Raw genomic sequence first — 16,130 nt, 5'->3', positions numbered from 1 at the left:
ATGAATGAACTTAATCATGGTTGACTGTGAACAGTGAATTTATACAATACCTTCAGTAACTCAAAACATCTGCCTGCATGACATAAACACAAAAGAGTTACTTTTAAATTGATTTAGTAATGGTGAATAAAGCCTCCATTCTCAACCATATTTAGGGGAGGAATTAAACTCCACATCGCCCCCTGTTTTTAGAAATAACAACACAACAAACAGAACTTATACCTTCCCCTCCTTTATTGGTAAAATTACAGGTTTTATTAGGTTGGTGTTTTTCCATTTATTTGTTTTTGTCCATTGCCTCCCTCGTTCCTCAGACCCTGCTTGAGACATCTGGGTCACTTTTCACATTTGTTGTGCTAGGTCGCATGTGATGCTGAAAATGCCAGTCGAAAGAGACGTCCTTCGACATAACACAGGAGGGAACAATATTGAAAGAAAATGACATGTCGTCAGAGGACAAAGAAATACCCAGTGCACTCGAAGAGACCTTAAGTACAAAAACAAGTGAATTCTTACAAAGGTGCTGAATTTAAATGGCTAATGATTGGGGGCATATTCACAGGGAAATAATGGGGGGAAAAAAACAAGAGTACAAGAGCAGTGACATTATCTTTTTTTCGTAAATATTTGTGATTTTGGTCAGAGGAGGCTGATTTTGCCTCTGTGTTATTTATATGTTTTTTCTCAATGTCCGATTTCAAAAACATTTCATTAATGCAAAGGGAAAAAACAACACCTCACATCGGAGTTACACCACCTGTTAATGCATTTAGATATACAAGTAGATATATGTAAATGATTAGAAAAGGAGTCTAGCCTATTAAATCATATACTGGTTTCATTTGTGCTGGAGTAGTGGACGTCTGAGCGACTAATACAATAGAAATAATACAGGATCTACAGAACAGCCTGACATAGATGGAAAATAGCCTGTTTCCTCATTCTTTCCTCTCTCCAACAAAGGAGGGATGTGATCAAGGAGAGCAGGAGAAAGATGAGGTGTAACTCAATACTGGCAGTATGCATCCACCAAAAGGGAAAGCGTGTTTGAATAGTGGCGTCGCCACTAAATTTCTCATTCAAACGAGCAAATGAGAGGGTAAGGAAATACAAGGGAGAGATAACTTGTTTTTCCAGCAGCAGCAGCAGTCTGGAATTTCTTTAGTCTCAAATGTGATTGGTTAGATCGGATCACATGTTTGGTCTCCTTTTGCTTTGTCAAAGCTCTATATAAGACAAATCGAATAACTTTGAAAACCACAGATGGCGGAGACGCTTGTGTCCTTGCTTGTATCTGAATGTGCATGTACTGTTTTTGGAAGGAATAACTGGTCGAAACATTAACGTGTCGATTTACAGGGGTATCGATGGCCAGTTTCCAGTTCTGAAGCTGTATGGTACAGTCTAACTGGCCATAGTTTAGAGCTGGGTCATAAGTGAATAGATCTCACACTATGGTTTCATACTGTGTTTGTGTGTCTGTATCAGTCCTTGGGTGCATCTGCCAGCTGATTGGTCCGATGGTTAGTTGCCGCCTCCACAGCACTGGCCGCTTCTGCCCTGAGGTGCTGTCTCCTGTAAGTCGACGCCTCCTCTGGCCCGCCCGGCACTTCCTGCTCCACCCTGCGGTTCGCTCTTCGGAAGCTTCTTGGCTAAAGAGAGAGATTGAGAAGGACATTTTCTTCATAAACGTTCTAGTTTGGCTTGAACGGAATTAAATCATCAGCAGGATTTTAAACTAGTGTCATGTTGCTGAAGAGCATCAATAGGAGGGGTGAGATCGTACCGATAGCCATGAAGATCTCGTTCACGTTCATGGCTGTCTTTGCAGATGTCTCCATGAAGAGTAGGCTGTTGTCGTCTGCGTATGCCTGCGCCTCCTAAAGAAAGCATGTGGGTGTGTTAAAAACATATCAGAAGCAGATTCACACAAGGTGGTTTTGCGTTCATGTAAACACACCTGAAAGTCAACGGCTCTCTTGTTGGCCAGGTCTGCCTTGTTGCCGGCCAGAGCAATAACGATATTTGGACTCGCCTGACGCTGCAGCTCCTTCACCCAGTTCTTTGCTCTAGTGAATGTGTCCTAAGATTGCAAAGGAAACAGGCAGAGAAGTCATTGTTAGAGGGGACATCAGATGAAGTAGTAGGGCTTTAGTAGGGCACACAAGGATGCATTAAATTGATGAACTGAAGACAGGAATAATGGCTGCTGAAAATGTCTTTTTTTGCATCATATTTTTAAAGAACTTTTATCGATATTCACTTATCAATGACACGCGGTGACGCGCTGCCCAGATGGCACATCCACCCACTGTGAGCTTCAAAAATGCACTTCAGAAAACCACAGAAGACGTCACAGACACTACGTCCATGTTTTTATACAGTCTATATAATGACAACACCAGCAAGTATGAATAATGCTCAGAATGACTGTGAATTAAACATCTCTGAAGATTTTATAAAGTTACATGAAAAGGTAGTGTTACGTCCTGTGATGTAGTTTGTACTGTTCTGGGGTCAGTCAAGAGTTTTTGTGTGTTCTCAGTCGTCTTTTCTCTCCAGTGCTGCTGTTCTAATAGGAGCTGATTACTGGCACCTGGTACTCGTTTGCTGATGACAAACCAACACATTTCACTGGCTCCTCCAGAGGAAACCAGCTATAAAAGCCATCAAGAGAGCACAGTTGAGGAGAGAGTAAGTGTTGTGGTTGTTGGTATTCACCTGTTGATGTTTACTGCCAAATTTGTGCTAGAGTTTCAGGTCTCCTGTTTTTGGGAAAGTTAGGTAGTTAAGGAAGCATATTGTCTTAGTGTTATTTATTTTCCCGGTGTTAGGTAAGTTAGATTTTAAAATGGTGCCTTTTTGCTTTGTTCCTGATACCCCTGCATGTAATAAATGAAATTATAGCGAATCCTTTAGTGGTTGGCAGTGTTCTTTAGGGCTGGGACTGGGATGAGGGGTTCCATGTGGATTTTCCTGTCACTTTGTTACGTATTCCTCAATTTCCCTAGACTAATTAGAAAGGGGAACGTAATAGTAGGAAAAGGATTTAATTGTGAACTGTTACTAATTTTATGTGTAATACATGCAACACTGTCAGAGGATTCGAGTCCTCACACGTGCAGCCCCAGACTGACAGCTGGCACTCAGTGAACAAACTGCATTATAAAAAGAAAAGAAAAAAAAACCTTTAAAGATTATTTGATTCAATATTGTTGCTAAGTTATATAGTCATTGCTTGTTCACAGTGCTTTGTTATATGGAGCAGTTTGTTAGATCGCTAACTTGTTTGCCTAATGAAGTGCCGACAGACGTATGAAAGCACACAAGTAACACTATAATTTTCACGCGGCAGACTAATGGACAGTAAACCAAAGGCAGAATACTGTATAACTCCAGGGCAGCACAGTAATACTGACGAACGGCTAAACAAATGCAGAGCACCGTTACTTAATTTGTGCAATCCAAAACAAAGTCAAAGAGCAGTGACTGATTTTATACTGTGTTCTGCCTTGGTTTCTCTGGGTTTTCTCCAACATACTTATACACATGATAAAAGAGGTCTTGAATGCCCCCAAAACATCAATTTAATAATTTTTGACCAAAAACGGGGCAATATTTTTTTTGTCTTTGCACGACAGCACTGCCGTCACTCTGGGTTCAGCAGCAGGCACCTCATCTGCATCCACGTCCTGGCTTTTTGCACATTTTCGATTAGCAAGGAGTCAAGCATGGTGACGAGCTGCCAAGATGGTGACTGTCAGCTCCGCCCACTTTAGGCATCAAAAATGCTCTTCAGAAACCTATGAATCACGTCACAGACACTATTTCCATGTTTTTTTACAGTCTATTTGTCTATCACACTGAAATCATGCATTTTAAACCATATCAGTTGAAACTTCTGAAATATGGTTTTCTGAGCGCACACATCCAAAGCACACGCAAAGAAAGCAGCGGTCACATGGCATATGAGGACTAAACTAAGCTCTCCTTTCATGTCTTATTGCACTAAAACGGTCAAATACACACAAGTTTATCTTAAAAACAGACATGTTATGAAAACAGTCGGTTATATCTGTGAAAGGAAAAAAAGCGTGTTCATATTAGATCTGTGTGGCAGCAGCGTAATTATAAAGTAAATAAATCTATACATCGACTGCTCTTTTGTCTCCTCTGAGGCTGAGACTCTAAATGGTGTTCTGTGCTCATCAGTGCAGCCAAAGACAGAAACTCAAACTTCCTCCATTGGGTTAAAACTGGTACACCGTTGTCGCTTGTAAAAACACAATGTCGGCGCCGTGGGTGGAAACTTGCAGATTAAGGTGCGGTAATATTATAATAACATCCCCTTTCTTTGAGCAGATTTGAAACGTTTTCACGTTTTCTGTTTGTTAGATGCACCCGGGACTCAATTACAGCACTTAAACACAGAAAAAGTCAGACTTTCATGATATGTCACCTTTAAAATATCTTACATATTACAAATTAAATACTGTATTTTGATACAATCACACATACACAGGAAGGAAGTGCACTGCCACTGTGACTTGCTTGACTTTGAGCAAAGGTCTGACTGTATCCAACAGAATAATAATTAACCCCAGCAGTCAGTCAGGTGAAACCTTATTATTCAGACCATACTTCTGCTGAGCACAAGGGCCTGATATCAGCCTTTACTAGAGCCGATGCACGACTGGCAAAGTCACAATGTAGCTGAGGTGCCACGTAACCCTCCGCTGGTGAAAGACTGACTGTACAGGACACCTGTCTGATAAAAACTCAGACTTCAATGTTTTGATTTCATAATCACGGGCACTCACTGTGTTAGTAATGTCATAGACGACAATGGCCGCCTGGGCTCCTCTGTAGTACATAGGGGCCAAGCTGTGATAGCGCTCCTGTCCAGCTGTGTCCCAGATCTCAAACTTTACTGTTGTATCATCCAGGCAGACTGTCTGTGTGAGGAAAGCAGCTAGAAAGGAAAGAGAAACAAAAATGTTTATGACATGAACATTAGTTCATCTGATAAAAATAATTTTGGCACTTCCTTACTGTGGAGCTATTTAAAGCTGAATGTGTTGAAACTAACAAACATGCTGAATCAAATATATGCATTGTCATGATCAGGCCTTTTAGAGGTTATTTGAGGTTTAATTCACAGTTATGTGGAGGAGGGTTTGACAAAATGATCTGTTGCTCATCACAGTTGATCAGGCCAAAAATATGAGTGTTTTCACATTTCACAATTACAATTCTTACTGCATTCTCGATCAAATAATTGCAGCCTTGGTGAGCATAATAGACCATTCAAAAACCAACAGCAACAACTTTTAAATATCCATATAAAAATATCAGATGATAAGAGATGACACCCGACCAAACAACTAGCAATCACTAACATCTTCGCAACCACTCTGAAACTTTACCAATTCTAAAATTGTTCAGAAAATGTACATTTTAGAACACAATAAACCGATGCAAACACAAGTGCGCAGAAGCGGAGAATAAGAAAGAGCATTCAGGTTTCTAATCCCTTCAACTCCAGACATTGTGCTGATTCAGGTGCCATGGTCACATGTTTGTAGCTCGCATTCATTTCCCCACAGCACTGAGCTTTGAGCTGCTCACTGATGACAGGATGATCATGGCACTGAAGGAAAATATGTAGAAGGACAAAAAAAGTGCTGAGGATTTCCTTATTGTAAGCCTCGTGTAAGCATGCAGTATCCTGCCTGTACTAAATGGCACTCAAAGATGTTTTTCTTTCCTCATGCCTGACTAGTATGCATCTCTTGCTAAATATGAAACTGAGCCCTGATGGAAGAAATCCATTAATGTCCACGATCTAATTCACTTAAAGATCCCCTGAGACACTGACGACTTCAATGGAGGGACACACTAACACACACACACACTCAGGAAATCCCATTGTTGACCGTTTCCCTTTCCTTCTGGTCGCCAAACTCCTTCCTCTCTGCTCTCTTTGTCCATGTAACTCTTTAAAACAGTGGAGAAAATAAATCTTTTGAACACCATTTTAAGCTGTATACAGAATGTGTTTGGTTATGAGATCAGATGTGTGTACATGCATAACTGCGTGTCTGTTTTATAGGGCAGTATAACTCGTGTGGCAGTCATGTGATTAGCAAGTAAGAACCAGCTTGCCTGCTCCTGACCAAGCCCAGCCCTCTCACCACACATCAACATAACCACATACCGGTACATGCAGAAGGTTTGCTCTATTTTGAGTGTGTTAAGTCTTTTAAAGGAGATATCCTACAGTTCTATAGAATATTTCCACTAAAGATTACCTTTAGAGGGAATGTTAGATCATCTAAATGTATAAGAAACAAGTATCAGAATTAGATAACTTAAAAACGGCCCACAACTGAATATATTGTGCATTCCTTTCATTTTTTTTTCATGTCAACAATGAGATCAGAACCCGTGTGCATTCTTGTGCTGCAAATTCAAAATCAAAAGTTTGAGAAAAAACCCCTTCATCTTTAGAAAGGACAAGCTTGGACATAAACACACTCCGGCTAACCTCCAATAGTGCTCTCCTGATACTCGTGGAACTGGCCTTTGACGAAACGCAGCACCAGGCTGGACTTGCCCACGGCAGACTCTCCCAGCAAGACCAGTTTGAACTGGCATATTTTGTTCCCGACGGGGGCGGCACCATTGGTCCGCGCTGGTCCACCTCGCCCCGCCATGCCAACAGGAGAGGGCTGACTGGATCTGAGAGGGGTCCTGAACCAGGATCAGTGGAGCTCGGGGCAGGATGGGGTCGAGAGTGAGAGAACCAGGGAGAAAAAGATGGAGAGATGGCCCCTACTAGATGAACAAACCTAGAGAGTAAAAAGGAGAAAGGAAGCTGATCAGCAAAACACATAAAATGACCAGATATAAATGGCTAGATTATAAAACACTGGGCTGTGACACTCTCGAGTTGAGTGAATGGAAAGGACGGACTCATTACAAGTCGTTAACAACCATTCCAGCGCACTAACCATTAACCAGCCACCATATAATGCTTCAATAAAGCTCACCACAACAAAACAGATTCCACCCACACTGTGTGTGCTGCAATTACAGTTAAAAGCATCAATATGAAACAGTGTCATATGTACACTAACCTAGCTCTCCAAATAACCTGCACTTATCAGCGATCCAAAATTATCTGCACCGTATCGACTGACAAGATGCAGAAAACAGGTCAGAACATGTTTGTTTTTTAATGTGCATATTTGTTATTCGGAGCATAACACAGACCCACATTCAGCTCAGCTTGGGGCAAAACAAATCATGGACGACAGACTGTGGCGTCACATTTTCTTTAGGCTTTCAGCATGATAAAATACAATCACAGCAGGGGAAAACACAGATTTTCAACTCCTGAAACATTTCTCTTTTTTTTTTTTGTGCAAACTGGGCTTCAGGGTTACCCTTTGTTTATTAGTAAAGTTCAATGGACCCTTTGAAGCAAAATACAGACAGCGGAGCTGAAGCAGACCACTGAAACTAAGAGAATAAGAAGAAGAAAATGAATGTGATCGTTATTAACAGAAAGAAGAACTAACGGTAACTCTGAGGTCATTATTTGAGCTTGTTAAAAACAGAACCAGATTTTATTTCTGCTGTAGGCATGGTAATGGGCAGTGGGAGATTAGATAGATAGATAGATAGATAGATAGATAGATAGATAGATAGATAGATAGATAGATAGATAGATAGATAGATAGATAGATAGATGTCAATAAACAGATGGATGGACCTTCATCTACTGTAAAAGACTATTCAGGTATTGAGGGCTAACACAAACAACACTTTCATTTTAGCCCCATTAACCTGTATATATCCTGGGAAAAACTGCAGGAAAAGGCCAACTGAAGTAGTGGGTAATGAAGAAAGTGATTATGCCTTGTGGTTCAGTCTAATCCAAAGCATGTGATGGAGGTTTATAACCCCCCCCCCCCCCCCCCCAAACACACACACTTCTGCAAAGTACACCATCTCAGTTCAACATGCCTTGGAGAAGGTGATACAACCTAAATAGAAAAAAAAAACATTGATGAAATAGTCTGAATATAATTTATTACACTTGAAACAAGCTTTTTGTAATTACAGAAACGCTCATCAGAAATTACACTTAAATGTTAATGGGTCTAATTTGACTGATACATTTTTTTTTTACAAGGTGACAGGTGTAAGAGCGGCACATAATTACTATAGTACACAATAGTAACTGTAGAGCCGCAGCGCTGATGAATGGAAAAAGAGCTTGAGATGCAAAATGGTGCACATTTATGTAAACAAATAAAAGCAACACAGCCTACTGTAAACAACTCTGACAGAGCTTTATGACTGGGGATTCAGACCTTGTACATGCTCATACTGGCAATCCTGTTCTTTGTCCACACATAGCACCATACTGCTAATGTTACCATTTCTCATACCAGAAAATTAGCAGAACTGATTTACTGACCTCCCGAAAAACTGAACTTTTGAAAAGGTCAAGTTCACACATGATCTCTATAAAAAAAAAAATTAAGAAAAATGATATGCTAAAAGATTTTTATCCCAGATTTCATGAGACACTTCTTTTCTCTTTTGTTAAATCAAGCATATAATCAAAACATCGGTTATAATGCTCGTTTAATTAAATAACTTTAAGAAACCTCATGGCTAAACAAATACCTTCAAAATAAATAAATAAATATATCACCAGCAAAAGCACCTGGATTATTTCACTCAGGTGTAAATCAGACTAGAGAATAATTCTAGCACTGAGGCCTATGAAGGATCAAAAGGTTGTGGGTATGAGAGCATGTTTTTGAAATACTGATGCAATTTTCATGTCCTGCTTTACTGCTTTTTAACAACACCTATAACAAAGAACTAAAGCATCTTACAAGCAGATGGAATAACCTTAAAATGAAACTTGCAGCAATACTCATAAAGGTGAATTCATAAAGTCATTAATGACATCAAACACTCGCTGTGGAAGAACGGTTTCATCATCATGACTTTCTTCAGCCCTTTTGCTCTGAAACCAAAGCTGAAGTGACCAAAATTCCAGATAATGACAGATAAAATTCCACAGAGCACCGCTGTAATGTCCTCCTGCCATCGCATTTTAATCTACTGCTATAAGAACTATCCACCTGATTCACTTCCTGGCATCTTTTCAGTAAGGTCACCTTAACGAAAGACACAGGCTGTGACACACCGGTTTCCTTCATGCATCGACCAATGATTACGACTCATTTCCATTTCGTGTGAAATCTCATAATACCAGCTGAATATACAGTGCTGTGCAATAATGCCGTCCCTCCCCCGTCAAACAGCTGAGAGAAACAAACTGAGAGGGAGAGATCGCAACAGTGTGGCAATAGGAAATGCTCTCCAGGAAACTGACCAGCAGGAAGGAAATAACTTGCATGGACAGGACCCCAAGCAGCCTGATCATTAAACACATATCTAGCCGCGTTTCCACCGCAGGAACTTTACCCAGGAACTAGGGACTTTGGACTGGTACTCTGTGTGTTTCCACCGCAGGAACCAGGAACTAAATAAAGTTCCAGGTAAAAAAATGCCCCTCAGAAAGTCCCTGCTGGGGAGGTGGTACTTCTTCAAAGTTCCAGAACTTTCGGGGGCGGGACTTTGGCGCTAAACATTCTGATTGGTTGAGTTCACGCAGCATTGGTTGAGTTCAACCTCCATTTATTCGGATCAACATTTTCAAAATATTACTGTTATTGTGTCATGAAATGTAATTTTAAAAGTATTTCAGGTGAGAATGTAGTTGTTTAAAACTCAAATCTGTTGTTTATTTATAAAGACAGCGCCTATTTAAAAATGTGTTTCGCCGATCTCGTAGACGGTGAGCTCCACGCGATCAGCGGGAGCTCAGTCCTCATGTATCCACAGAGAGCAGGCTCTCCTGGGATAGACCTTCTGATATGTGCGGCTGGCTCTGATGTCTCTTCAGTGGTTAAACATAAAATATAATTCAGCTGCGGGGTAAATCTAACAGGTTTTCTTTGGTCTGTATTCAATTTATCTATATGTTAAAATGAAAATAAAAAGAGGCAAATTTATATTTCGTTTCATTGTAATGGCTGCATATACACATCCCTGAACTAAGTAAATTTCTGCAGCTGTTATTATGCCTAAATGAAAACCAACGGAGGCAGTTGTATTTCATATCCTATTTTGTTTTATTGTAAATATACAGAGAGGAAAACTGCAGTAGCCAAGACGAGTTGACTGAAGTTATCAAGTACGCTTTTTTTTTTTTTTATCAGCGGTACTTTGTATTGAGAAACGCGCGCAGACCTACGTCACCAGTCTATTTGCCTAATCTTCTCGGTACTTTACACCGCGGTGGAAACACAGAAAGCAACAGGTCTGGGGGGAAAAAAGTTCCTGGGAAAAAAAGTTCCTGGTACAAATGTTCCGGGTAATTTCGGTGGAAACGCGGCATCTGATAGACAGGGTGTGTTAGAAAAGACCGTCTATCTGCTGTAAGAAGTCATTTCAACTCTGCAGAGCAAACACATAGATAACAACACATCCACACCCTGCCCAGCAACCGTCTGCAAGGGCAAACTGAGGCGCTCAGCAGCTGCATTCATTAATAATACAACTCAAAAGATGCTATTATCTGCATCTTACAATAAAAACGCTGAACGCTCCATCAGACAATGGCTTTTTACATCTCTCAGTCTGATTGTGCAGGCTTGTAATCTACTTTGTTCTCCAATTGTTCCTGTTCATTAAAGCCGCTCCAGCATCAGTTCAAAACATTTCAAATTTAGTTAACAACAAGAATACTGGAGACATAAAACTAAAATTGTTAACAAGTTCCCAAATCTTTTGACTACTTCATTTCTTTTTTCTGGTCATGGTGAATACTGGCATAGCGATTATGTTTTTAAATCATTCTTTAAAAAAAAAAATTCTATTAAAAGTGATTTCCTCTTGGCAAAATAATTTAGATAAAGACAAACAAAAAAATAATAATAACAACAACCTCATTGACAATATTTATTTTGTGAACCTTGTATTTGTGTGTCAGTGTTTTAATGCCATGCCAGCAAACCCTGTGTTAAACAATATAATTGACGGAGTCAGGATCATAAATGGAGAGGAAGCACTCAAAAGTAAAAAATAACCTTGATCACACCCAGGTTTTTCTCATAAAAACCTCAATATCAATTATCATTATCTGTTATAGGCACAATATTCGGCAATGGCAATTTCAATCCAATGAGCAACAAAAATTTTATTGGATTGCTTTAAATGGAAGAAACATAAAAGCAGCTTTCTTGATGACCTAAAATGCCTCAAGCGATCACAAAGCATGCTGGGAAAAGCCACTTTGCCCTGCAGAGCAGAACTAGGAGATGAAAGTAATATTCTGTTCCTGTTTGCTCACCTGCAGTGACAGTCAAATCAAGAAAGCGCCACACATTAACTGAAGCACATTTCCATCGAAAATGTCTTTCTATATTCAGTCACATCAAATACTTTGTGTGTTAAGCATAGGTAGAGCGCCTCACGTCAAAACTAACCAAACCACAAATAAGACTCATGCCTATATTGTACCTCTCAAAGGCAATGGAATTACGAGACTGTAAAACAGTGCTGAAGAAAGCAGGTTTCTGCAGTCATGTGTGCATCAAGTGCCTTAGCTGAACAAAAGTTCACTACACGCAGCGGGACAGTGAACAGAAGATTTCAACTCCTCACTGTATCAAAGGTGAACATTCATAACTCACAATCAAAGTACGAGTTTAAAGAGAAATATGTACCTATGTTGTATATATATATATATATATATAAAACATATGAAAAGTCTTAAGACATTTAAGACAAATATATAATGCTACACACATGCCAGATATATACATAAATACTAATTATAAATGAATTATTACTTCTAAGACATGATAAACAGTTCAAAAGGGACTGTTTACAGAGTTGTGTTATCAGTAAAACACAGTTGTTAGTTATTACAATTACAGAATTGACAGATACAGTTTCACATATTAAGCTTTATTAAATAATGTATTTGCTTACTACATATTTCATAATTAATTAGTATAGACACTTGTGTATGTGAGCTTCCATTTTAATATATATATATATTAAATCTGCCTAAATTTTCATTTTGAGTGAACTACGTACAATGCATGTCACTATACATAGTACATGATGTCGTAGCATTTTTGAATTGCGATATACCGTGCCAAGAATTGTGTGTGTAGACTGCTATCACAGTGTCTTGAGAAGAATAAAACAGTATTGTCTTGTGGGTTCGAGATTATATCAATGTGTGTGCGATCTTAAGAGATGACTCATCTAACTGACCTCCTCAGGCCACATCATTGACTTCCTCATGAAGTCCTCAGCGTCTTTCACTTCTGGTCTGCACCTCCCACGATCTCTGACCACAAGGACCAAACTGAATGCCGGTGAACCTGCTACACTGATAAAAAAAAAACGGGCAGGGCTTCGGGAAACTTGTTGAAAGCGATAAAAGACGTGTACATGCACGTTTGGAGAAGTATCACCTTACTAATCGCAATACAATCGGCGCTTTGCGACACCTCGGAGACGCGCGCGACTGCATCACAACGGTCAAATGGTCACGTCAAGACACGACAACAATCAAGGAAGCCCAAACTTCAGAGCTACTGCTGATCAAACACACATATATGTCTGTTTACGCACCCATACAGGCCTTCTCCATTAAACTGAACTCCTACCGTGACATTCGTGTTATTAATATGACAGATACACAGAGAGGGGCCCGGGTTCCTCCTTTATTATGTCGCTGAGGGAAAGGTCCAGAGGAACGTCATCAGGAGCATCGGCTAACAGTATTGACAGTTCCTCTGTATCAGTGAACCACAACCAGCTAGCAATAGCCTATCAGTAAACACATCAATACCAAAACCAGACAGCGGTTACCTTGAGATATGAGTGCGGAGCTTTTCTCTTTCTGTCAAATCCCTGGCTGTCAGGCTGAGAGAAAATTCCCCTCCTGCCGATTGATACGTCTCCAGTCGTCGGGCCTCGGCCTTCACTTCCGCTTTGAGGGACGAACTTCCGTAATCCGCCTTCTTCCGAGGAGGAGGGGCTTGTTTTTGACATACGCGGTGGTGGCCAATAAAATCGGGCTTATATATTAATATATCCAAGACAAGGTTATAATAAATATAATAAACAAATAAATAGCCTTTAATTATGTCTTCTCGTTTTAAGTATTGGAAGGTTACATTTCAGGATACTAAAACTCAAGGATACTAAAATAATAATGGTGTTAGGAAGCCCAAGACATACCTGATCTTTTCTTTAAAAATATGCCATTTACATGACAGTGCTGTTTAAGATGTATTTTATATGTTATTGTTTCTTCCTTCCTTTCTTTCTTTTCTTTTTTTTAGCCCTTTTGTTGAAAACAGATAAATTTCCCTTAATTTTACTTTAATTTACTTATTTATTTACCTCTTAGTCAATTAAGACAGGGGTTCTGTGGGTGTGCAGTCATGTATCATATTTGATAATAATAAGGTAATAAGATGCCACATCAAGTTCAAATATGTGCTGTAGATTTTTGCTGGAAAACTAACCCCTTGTTCCTTTATCGAAACAAGCTTTACATGAAAACAAGATCAGCTCTGCATGTGCCTCAAGATCATGTACTAACCAGTAATCACCAAGCTGAGGCGCCACAGGCTAATTAAACTTTTATATATATATTTATACCTGGTTTCTGTCAGGTGAAGTAAGGCTGGGACTCTCAACTTTTTTTACTCGAAGGTGCCAAAGTCGTCCAACTCAATATCCAAAACAAAATAGACTAAGATATTTTAAGTATTTCTACTGTTTATGCTACAACTGCGACAAAGCCTGTTTTATAAATGAAACAGAAAGTGTTAATATATTATATTATATATTTATATATATTATATATATTATAATATATATATTATACATTTATTAATCACACAAATCATTTAGTGATTACACAAGTTTTAAGAACAGTTTCTTTTTCAATTAAAACCATTACCAACGGAGATCATTCATAAGGTTCCACATTAGTTAACTGACATTAACTAACAACATCAATACTTTTGTTACTTATAGTTTGTTATGTTACTTCATAAAAATACAACTCTTTAGTATTAGTTCATGTTAGCTAATGTCCATTAAATAATATATATTTTTTTATTTTATTATTAATATTATTATTTGTGTGGCTAGCTCATGATAACTAATGTATAGCCTACTTAACCAATGTATTTTAAAAATTAAACCTTATTGTAAAGCATTACTTTTAAATGTTATGTGTTGCTTTTAGATCATTTTAAATAATCAATAACAATGTATTAATCTTTTTTTTTTAGTTCTCTCAGAAAAAAGGTATACAAAATCTTAGCCTACATAATATACATATTAGTACCTAAAGTATACATATTGAAGAGTACATATTAGTAACTTTTGAAGGGGTACCACTCCAGTGACAGCTTTTGTTCTGAGTGTATCTTAGAAGTTTGATGAAGCCCATGGTTGAGAAACACTGATGTAAGGATGCCCTCGAACAATTTTATTACGGATGTTTCAATAGGCTACAAACTTCCCTTATTTAGTTCCCTCTCACATATTGCTGTCAAATTAAATCAGATATTTTCTACAATGCGTTAGATGCAACGAAACCTGCTAATTACTACCCGGCGGTATGTGCAGAACAATCGGTGAGCAGTGTGTCATTAAAGTTGCGCGTAGGTGGAGAGAACATATGCTGCCATATTCTCAACAACTGCTTTATGCCATTAATAACCGTGCTACATTTCACTTAGATACACAGCAACTGTAGACTATCTGTTCATTATCAGAGAAATATTACGCATTCAGTGTTTGAATGCACTTAAAACACACACACACACACATTCCTTCACTATAGCAAAAAGATTGACACTCATGAAACTGCGTATCAGCAGCACAAGTTTATATAGAAATGTATACTTTTTAGCGTGTATATGATAAGCAATAGGTAGGGTTAGGGCTGTGGGGTCGATGCTTATCATACAGCTATGTACGCGAAAACGGCGTATCATTTGCATTCAAAATTTTTTTATCATGTAGCCTACACACAAAAATTGCGTATTAGCCTATAGGCCTATGAACGTCAAACACGTGCGTATCAGATGCACGCCAAAGTCACTTTTTGCGTATAAGATATATCAGATAGGGAGATAACAGGTTGTGCGTAAGAGTATCCCACAAGCAAGCAGCATGTGTGGGTAGCCTCCTGCGGCTAATGATGTGTCTGGAGCCCTGATGTAGACAGAAAGAGCGAGATGGTGGGCGTCTAAAGAAACATCTCTTAGGAGAAGATCAGTGCAGCATAGCTGCCTCTGTATGTGTTGTTTAACAATGTATCTTTACTAGATGTGAGGTTAAGCATATTCTGAGTCCAGCTGAATAATAAATGTTGATTTTGGACAGGTTTACATAATAGTCTCTTCATGTGGCATTTTCTTATTTACCTGTAATTAAATGTTCGATTTTTGTGGATATGCTGAATGAAAGACCAAGAGGCCAAACAACACAGTCTGTTTTGCTTATATTTATCAAGGGTGCCAATATTAGCAGATTACATTGTGTATGTCTTTTTTTAGTGAGAACTGATCAGCCTGAAAAGTACTGTAGAGCTAAAATATTACTGCTATTGTCCACAAAGCAGCCTAGTTAAGTGCCAATAAAATGTTTTTGGTTTTTAATTTAAGGACGGACAGCCTGGTTTCGCATGTAATGGGCCAATCAAATCTACTCCATTAAACGAGCAGTGGCTGGCCAACAGTTTCGTGTTTTATTCTCTGAAGAGGGCATTTTCAACAGGCAAATGCCTTTTTTACAACGCCAAGTCATTTAATTTAGTCAGGCGCAGTCGAGAGATAAGGAAATGGAAGATTTATTTAACAATAGCGGTATGAAAAAGGCCCAGAAAAGATATATGAAGAGAAAGAATAAATCAAGTTTTTATTTTAATTCTTTCCGACAATTAAAAAAGAAAAGAGGCTCTGCAACAAAAATACATTTATATCATTCTGCAC

General features: G+C 38.9%; 1 protein-coding gene across 2 annotated transcripts; it reads right to left on the bottom strand.

Moving 5' to 3' along the window:
- Positions 1-226: 226 nt before the first annotated feature.
- Positions 227-13,140, bottom strand: LOC113046931 (ras-related protein Rab-5C-like). 2 transcript variants are annotated; one of them, XM_026208081.1, is made up of 6 exons: positions 12,982-13,140; positions 6,548-6,851; positions 4,821-4,972; positions 1,961-2,083; positions 1,787-1,880; positions 227-1,652 (listed from the first exon to the last, which is right to left on the bottom strand). In XM_026208081.1, exons 2-6 carry the CDS (start codon positions 6,714-6,716, stop codon positions 1,525-1,527), a joined length of 666 nt encoding a protein of 221 aa, XP_026063866.1. In that variant the 5' UTR covers positions 6,717-6,851; positions 12,982-13,140; the 3' UTR covers positions 227-1,524. The 2 variants fall into 2 exon arrangements, with proteins under 2 accessions (XP_026063866.1, XP_026063867.1); XM_026208082.1 differs by lacking the exon at positions 12,982-13,140 and adding an exon at positions 12,379-12,522.
- Positions 13,141-16,130: the final 2,990 nt, after the last annotated feature.

Source organism: Carassius auratus, chromosome 28, assembly GCF_003368295.1.
Source record: "Carassius auratus strain Wakin chromosome 28, ASM336829v1, whole genome shotgun sequence".
In the NCBI taxonomy this organism is placed as follows: Eukaryota; Metazoa; Chordata; class Actinopteri; order Cypriniformes; family Cyprinidae; genus Carassius; species Carassius auratus.
This window is presented reverse-complemented; position numbering and strand designations above follow the sequence as displayed.